Source organism: Notothenia coriiceps, unplaced genomic scaffold (genome assembly GCF_000735185.1).
Source record: "Notothenia coriiceps isolate Sejong01 unplaced genomic scaffold, NC01 NC01_scaffold00015299, whole genome shotgun sequence".
NCBI classification, from domain to species: domain Eukaryota; kingdom Metazoa; phylum Chordata; class Actinopteri; order Perciformes; family Nototheniidae; genus Notothenia; species Notothenia coriiceps.
The window spans coordinates 8024-16171 of record NW_011348000.1 but is presented as its reverse complement, the minus strand read 5'-3'; the positions used below and the strand labels follow the sequence as shown (position 1 = coordinate 16171).

At 41.1% G+C, this 8148-nt stretch overlaps 1 protein-coding gene across 1 annotated transcript; it reads right to left on the bottom strand.

Annotated features, from left to right (window-relative positions):
• Positions 1 to 905: 905 nt before the first annotated feature.
• LOC104948851 (leucine-rich repeat-containing protein 3-like) lies at positions 906 to 5787 on the bottom strand. The gene is made up of 2 exons (XM_010775071.1): positions 5408 to 5787; positions 906 to 2279 (listed from the first exon to the last, which is right to left on the bottom strand). The coding sequence occupies exon 2, from the start codon at positions 1939 to 1941 to the stop codon at positions 1141 to 1143; it is 801 nt and encodes a 266-aa protein (XP_010773373.1). The 5' UTR covers positions 1942 to 2279; positions 5408 to 5787; the 3' UTR covers positions 906 to 1140.
• Positions 5788 to 8148: the final 2361 nt, after the last annotated feature.

Sequence of the window (8148 nt, the reverse complement as noted above, 5' to 3'; positions counted from 1 at the left end):
AGATCAAGGGCATTGCCGGCGTTATGAGTTAGTGGGGATGGAGACAGTGAGAAAGCAAAGGTGGTTAACAGAGATGTTAGTTCGTCTATCTTCCCTGTCTGGAGGTTGAAGTCTCCGGTTTTCATATGACTTGTTTTTGACCTGTGCTATAATTGACTCTTTTGAGATGTCATAAAATAAAGGCTCCTCTAAATTATGCTGTGGTGTACTGGATGATATAGCAGTGTAGATTAGACATTTTCATTTTGAGTTGGGCGAACCAGGCATATTACGATGTCCTAGACCTAGGTGATACCTAACAATGGACGATGATATTATTTTTGTGGAGGGGTGTAATATTAGATTCTGATTAACTAATAGTTCAAATTAGTTTGAACAAGTTCTTCTTTACTTTGGATTGTTTGTTGTTGGCTGTACAAATCTAAATATCATCAATATCTGCAAAATTAAGAAAGTGTATATAAAATGATATAACCATTTGTATTGTGAAAACAAGTCATATTGGTAATGTCATATTGACATTGATCTTTCAGATCATCTTTTCATTGGTCATTGGTATATGATTCTGAAATGCTTCTTCAGATCATGTTTGGTATACGAAAAACACTTCAGAGCTGGAAGTGTGTGCCAACAATTTCTTGTTTGAACACATTTTGTCTGACTGAATGCGTAACCTTATTTCCTGGGTCAGTAGTTTCCTGGAGGCAGGGCTGTTTTACATGTTTTATGCAAACTGGTTGTTGCCCTATTTCATATGTCAAAGTAAAATGACCTTTATCTTGACAGTGTGACACAAACAACATAAATCAATCAATAAAAAGTATCAAGGGGACTCATTCTTCACGAGAGAAAATTCAACCAGACTGTGGATCGACAGTAGAGCTGGGACATTTATCTCTTCAGTCTTGATCCATCATCCGTCAAAGAAATGTGACTTTTAGGAAATGTTGTTTATTTTGTGCTATCAATGTTTCCCTGTGTGCCAGTAATAAGAAAAAGGACATCATTTACCGGGCTTAAAAAGTCGATTTCACCGATTTTATGAACTGATAAACCTTAGAAACACAGGTGATTATGTTTTACAACAGCTTTTTAGTCATTGAACAAAACCACAAATGTATTCACATAAATATGGCCCTGCTAGAGAACAGTGCTGATGGTGTCAAAGTCCTTGCTGATCTGAGAACTGCTTGGCAGTGACTTGAGGTACTCCAGGTGCCTCCTAGCGTCCTCCTGATTGTGTCTCACATAGTAGATGACGTACGCGATCACCATGGTGAACCACCCGAACATGGTGACGAACATGGCTACGTCGGTGGTCTTGTGGTGGAAGTTGCAGAAGTTGATCCCTGAGTCCAGCACCTGGATCACCGGTTTGCCAGCGTACTCCTCCTGCACCGCCGTATGGCACATCACCTCGTTCACCGTCTCAGGGTCCAACCGTAGCTCCCTCAGCACCTCCTGCAGCATGCACTCGCAGTGCCACGGGTTGTTCGAGAGACTAATTTTTGCCCGAAGTCGCGCAAATGCCTCTTTAGGGACACTTTGGATCCGATTGTTTGATAGATCCAGAAAAAGGAGGCTGTCAGAAACGCCTTGGAAAGCTCCGAGGTCCACCAATTCAATGTCATTGTTAGACAGGTCCAGCTCCTGCAGGTAGTGCAGGTCCTTGAAGGCTTGGTTGGGGATGTGGGTGATGTGGTTGGATGCCAAAAGCAGGATGACGGTATCTCTTGGGAGATCAGGTGGTATGATGTCCAAGTTACGGGAAATGCATTGGACCACGGTCTTTCCACTCTTCTCCATGCAGTGACAAGTCGTGGGACAAGCCATCACTGGTGCAATTACGATGAATAATCCAAAGACAATGCACCATATCACGGCAAAGCCATCAAGGATAGAGGATTTCCTGGGCATATCAAGCCCGCCAACCTTCTGCATAATCAGCAGTGCCTCCCCAAATTGTGTCAGGTATAATTAATCATTGTTGCGCTTGTCTCTTGGCATTAAATAGTGATGACTCCAGCTTCATTAGCTTTCGAAAAGGCCCAAAGCATCAGTTCATGCACGGCAACGTAGGGGTTTATCATGAGAAAAGTCTTCAAATTTGATTTCATAGACTTCTGCAGAATCTTTTGAAGTAGATTTCAAAAGAGCTCTTCCAAAAGTTGAGCTGCTCACTGAGCATATTCCTGAGTAATCTCAGGTTTATTGTGACAATTTGCAAAGCCTTGGAGAGTTCAGAGTGAGGCGCTGGTATCAGCCTGGCATGCTGTGCACTGAAAGAAACAAATAGAAGAGTGTTATTCTTGAACAAAAAAACGATTTACTTTTTCAGTTTAGCTGAGGAGGGCAATACTGTAGAAATAATCCTCCAAACTCTTCTATAAGTGCACTGGCCATTGCCTCTGTCTTGCCAAAATGAGCTGAGTAAATCCTTTTCCCAATGTTGACAAGAAGTGTAACGTAATTACGGGGAAGAATCCATTTCACTCCAGCAAATCTCATACACCAGGAGGCACATTCCTCCTGGGTCATCACCAGCATATTTTCATTCAATTAGGAAAACATAATTGTATTCTGCAATGTCTAGCATAGGCGTTACATGACATGAACCTCTGTGTAACTGCATACTGGTGCATATCAAAGCTGGACGAAGACAAAAAAAGCTGCTTATTTTCACCTTTCTCCCAACAATAGTGGAAACATTTATTTTGGATGGCTCCCTCTTTTAAAGCACTGTCTCTCATTTAGATACTTGGTAAGAATAGGTGCGTGCTGAGAAATGACTCCATTTGTCCTGCAGGAGGATCATCGCTGTAGGACTGCGCACCCTCTGCTGGGCTAAAGTGTTCAACTTCACACCATGAACCCCTCGCTGTGTTCGAGGTCATCCACCCCATGGAGCCGGTGTCCTCTTCTCTCTTTTTTTCTCTTTCCTTTTACCTTTTGGCTTTGACGCTCTGGGAACTGAAGAGTCTTAAATAAGCTCATCAGTCTGAGCTCAGCAAGGGGGGTGGACATGATGTGGACTCATAACAAAGGGAAAGCTAAATGTTATGACACCACTGCATCATTAATTATACTATGCTAAATGAAGGTTTACACATGCATATTGTGCTCTTTTTCTCTTAAAATGAAATTGAATGGCAAATTGTCAATTGAATGTCAGGACAGCAAAAAGCCCACCTGTTAGACGGCCTCTTGGCCAATAAAAATAAGAATCTCTCTCCTCTGTATGTAGCATTTAGAAAGCATGGCTTAAATTGAAGCTAAATGCAGTAGCACTTAGTCTAGTGTGGTTTATAAATAGGATTCAGGATTCTTGCTTTTGAGTGTATATATGGTTGAATGCAGGGCCGGTCTTTGGCATAGGCGGCCAGATCTGGGGGGGGCGCTGCGCTGGTAGTTCTGGGAGGGAAAACAACATTTTTGACTGTTTGGCTCATCCTAATTTTCAGCCTTGATGTAACAACATTCATAATTAAGTCAATGTAACACCCTTTTCAACCCGGTTACGCTTTTCATTTGCCCTGTACGATGGGCGCTGTAAGCAGTGGTGGAGCCAGGGTATGGCTGGGGTAGGCTACAGCCATACCAAGAAATGGCTTAGCCCCACCTTAGCCCCACCATGAAAAATTATGTTAAAGTAAGCAAAATAAAGTCCGCCAACTCGCACGGAGTAAATTGCACAGACAGCAGTTAGTAAGATTGATTGCAGTAGCCACTTGGAAATACCGAAGACCAGAAACGGTTTTGAAAACTTTTGTCACGTAGTGATCGTCTTCTCAATAGAACATCTTTGATAATGTCTTCTGGCCAATCAGAATCAAGATAACGGTGTGGTGTTGTTGCAGGAAGTCCCGACGGAGAATACTTTTGCGGTAGTACATCTCTATATACATCGATACAACATTACGTGTTGATAGAAATCAACACGTAATGAAATAAGACCCTACGGTTTGATGATTGATAGGTGTGTGGGCTGTCTTCCATTTTGACACACAGAACAATGGGGGCTATCCACCCTTATCCACAATGTGAAGTAATTCACTCTTCTCTCTGTGAGGAACAGCAGGTTCAGCTTTCAAAACTAAGTAACAAAAATGGCATTCATTTTCTTTTTAAATATGTCGTTTAGTAATAGATTTATTTATTTTTCTTCTCAAGAGAGTACCAGAATGTGTGTTTTATGTTAGTATTTCAAAAAAATATCCTGGGGGAGAATCCCCCCAGACCCCCCTGCAGGGGTTGGGTTTTCAGCATGTCAACTCTTTCACCTGTGGGGAAATTGCAGGATTGGCTCCAGGTCGCCCTTTCTATTTACGACAAATGTGCCTTTTTATTTCATACAGTTAAATTTGGAATGAGACAGGGAATATAATCTAAACCTCACGCGTGGCTTTTCACTGTCAAGGGGGGAGATATAATGTGTATGTAATTACATTGCAAATACTGACTTGAGCCCCACCACTGTATGGGTTAGCCCTACCGTAGATTACCCAACAAAAATACTCTGGCGCCGCCACTGGCTGTAAGTGATGAAAGTGGGGGATGTTGACTTCTCAAGCACCCGCAGCTCACAGCCAAAGTGCGAGCGAGCCTCCGAGCGAGCAAGAGAGAGAGAAAGGGCGCGCATTGGTACCCCGGATTGTTGTTGGATTGAGGCTGATAACTACAGCTCAGTGAGGTAAAGGACTGAGTGTTTAAATAGTTCACTTTAGTCTAAGTTATCTCAGTGGGTCTCAAACGGTTTGCTCAAAATGTATGTTAACAAATATTTCCAAGGCACACCTTTATAATTATTAGGATAAATAAAAACAGGTTTGAAATCATTCCAATGTATACTATAGGAAAGTAAACCAAAAATATTGTTTGAAACTGGAGATATGTCAATAATACATTTCAGTTTTTTTAGTGTATTGGTCTTTTGTAGAGATTTTTCATTTATTCTTTAGATATTCTATTGTGTATTGCTTGGAGGGGGGGAGGAGCACCAAATCATAATCTCGCCTCGGGCACCAAAATGTCTAGGACCATGCCTGGTTGAATGCACTTATTGTAAGTTGCTTTGGATAAAGTATCATCAGCTAAATTAAATGTAATAGGCTATAATGTAAATAGGCAACAGATATTTTTCTTCAGTTTTGAAAGGAATTCTAAATGAATAGCATTTATCCTAAAATAAATATTAAGTGGACCTTAAGCGGAAGAAAAACCTGGGGGAAAGATTAAAAATGTAATCAGGGTAATGGTGCCTAAGTGCAGAGTAAGCAGTCAGTCTCGTGGCGTTTATAATATTGCAGATTTTAATCACATGTGGTTTTGTGGTTAAAACATTAGCAAACACAAACGCACAAAGGTTAATGACTTAATTATCAAGTACAAATGGTGGAGTAGTACTTACCGAGAAAGAGTTATATCCTGGAATTCATTAATAGCTACTTTTTTTATTTATTATCAAGGTATACCAATTGCGGACATATCGTCGATAGTGCAGCTGCAGTTTGCTCATATCACATCTGTATCATGGTTAAAATAAGTCTGAGCCGCTGTGGAAATAAATAGTAGGCTACAATTATATTGTATAAAATGAAAAAAGTGCGGCTTCCTCAATGCGTCCACATCTGCGCGAGGGAATGAAGAAGTTCCGAAACCTCACGCGGCGAAGTTTAAAATCTCAAAGTGGAAAGCTGCTTTTTAACGTCCTCTTATGAAACGCAGCACGATAGTTCAGCTTGCTGCCTATGATAAGGGTGGTGGAGGATGTGGCGGAGGTGTTCAGGCGAGGTCTCGCGGAGCTGCACCGGGCTGATTTATCACGCGCCACTCTCTACAGACTGAGCGCACACGGCACCAATAGGAGTCACGGCTGCGCGTGATTGGAACTGCTGCTGTTCTGCTGTCTGCCTGTGTCTGCCTGTGTCTGCCTGTTTCTCTGACTCCTGTGTACCTCCTCTCTGATTTCTTTCTCTCCTAGACATAACCAACCATTAAGAACATCACAAATGTGTTCTTAAAAAATACAAGAAAGCAAGACATGTATGTTGGTTATAGCTATTTTAGTGACTTTTGGCAACAACATATTTTTTTTATCATAATTCGGTTTATTCCTCACTTGTTTACTCAGTATTTATTAAAGTAAGTCATTTTCTTTGGTGTATAGTGGTGCATAAAGTTAAGGAAACCAGCACCACAGCTCATACAACTATAATAAAGAAGAATACAAAATATACAAGAAATACAAAGATACGAAAAGGGAATAAATTACAAATGCTGTAAAAGAAAAATACTGTGTATATTTTAATACACAAATGGAAGACTTGTGCAGATTTAAAAGTTGAAGTATTTTGCAGAAATATACGCCAACATTCTACAGTGGCTATTTTGCTTGCATGTGATGTCTAAATTCACCAACAATTAACATAAGATACATTATTTCCATATTAAAATATACAATTTCCGAATTGTTTTAAATCCAAAATATGTTACACTATACATCTGTCATTTTTAACAGAATTGTACAATACATATCCATATAGGGCATGTTAAGTCAATAGATGGGTTTGGTTGGAGCAAGGGCTTGAGAAATAAGGATAAGGAAGTGGGAGAACGGGAACCAACTCCCTGTTAATTGTAAGTCCTGCAGTATGAATTCAGTAAAAAATTAAAGAAAATGGGGAATCAATGTTCTTGCCCATCCTAAGACCTTGTCACATTGGACCGGCTGCATTGATTATTTCAATCACCCCGAGTGCTGTATCAGACGGGGGGGGATGTTGGGGAATTAGTCCGCACAGCAGTGGATCAAGATGTCAGCTCCAGGTCTGCACTCGGCTGGTAATTGTACTGGAAACCGTGGAGGCTTATTCTCACAAACTGGATGCAAAGGTTACAATAGGTAGTGTAGAGGCTAAGCCAACGCTTTAAGCCTCTGAGGATCCGCTATGTTGGCGTAATTGACGCATACAAAGTTTGCTGCTGAATAAAAGTCAGAAACAAAGTTTCCAGTTCGATACAGTCCATTTATTTCCTTTTCACTGGTTTCCATTTAACTTGCTTCATTCACTCATTCACCACACAATATTACGGTTCACAAAATACCTTTTGCAAATGTTTGTAATCCCGTGTTTGTGTGTGTGTGTGTGTGTGTGTGTGTGTGTGTGTGTGTGTGTGTGTGTGTGTGTGGGTGTGTGTGTGTGTGTGTGTGTGTGTGTGTGTGTGTGTGTGTGTGTGTGTGTGTGTGTGTGTGTGTGTGTGTGTGTGGTCCGTGTGTGGTCAAAAACTGTATGGCCTTCTGGCGGAACCTCTAACCACAAACATAGGTTCCTACCTTTATAGGTAGGAGTGTTAATTGGCTCCTACAGGTAGTGCTACTTCTAGGACTGACTCTAGCTGTGGAAATGTTTGCATCATCTACCAGCAAGTGTTAACGTCAGTGGTGTTTCAATAGATAACTTTCTATACATTTCATTGCGTGTCAACACAACAATGAGTCCAATTTGCCTCAGTATGGTAATTAGGGTCAGACTCCATGCGGCCTTGACAGATTGACTGTACATGCCTGCACATGCAATGGAGCAATAAGCATTGTTCTTTTCCAAAATGGAAAACGGAATGGAACCTAGAAGCAGGGGTTGAATGTGGCTTCTTTGAGTAACACTTGAGTGCAGATTATAAAATGCACAGAGTGATGTCAATCTTCCAGATAACCTTGGCGAGAACACTCAAACAATCAGTAATTATAGGATTTGACAAGTGGGTTCAACCGACCGCTTCAATTCCGTTTGCTGTCCCCTATGTGATTCAAATGTAGGTCAGCTGGTCCCAGTGTTCCAGGTGTCATTTGCGCTACGAAGGAGTACAGGTTCTTTCCAAGGTGCGAGCCACAGTCTCAAACCCACAGTGAGCAGCTGGCCTGATGAATTGTGCTATGTGGTACTACAAACTCCTAGAATCTAAAGTAGAATAGTAGAAGCTCTAATGCATTTGGGATTTGGAGTAGCCATGGGGCTGTTAATCATGTCATTTATTTATGAAGTTATCTCTTTAGTTAGCTGTGTAATTCCCTCACAATGACCTTACCATGATAGTTATGCTAAAGACAATGATAATGATACATTCAATTTACAGAAAATGGTCAAAGTA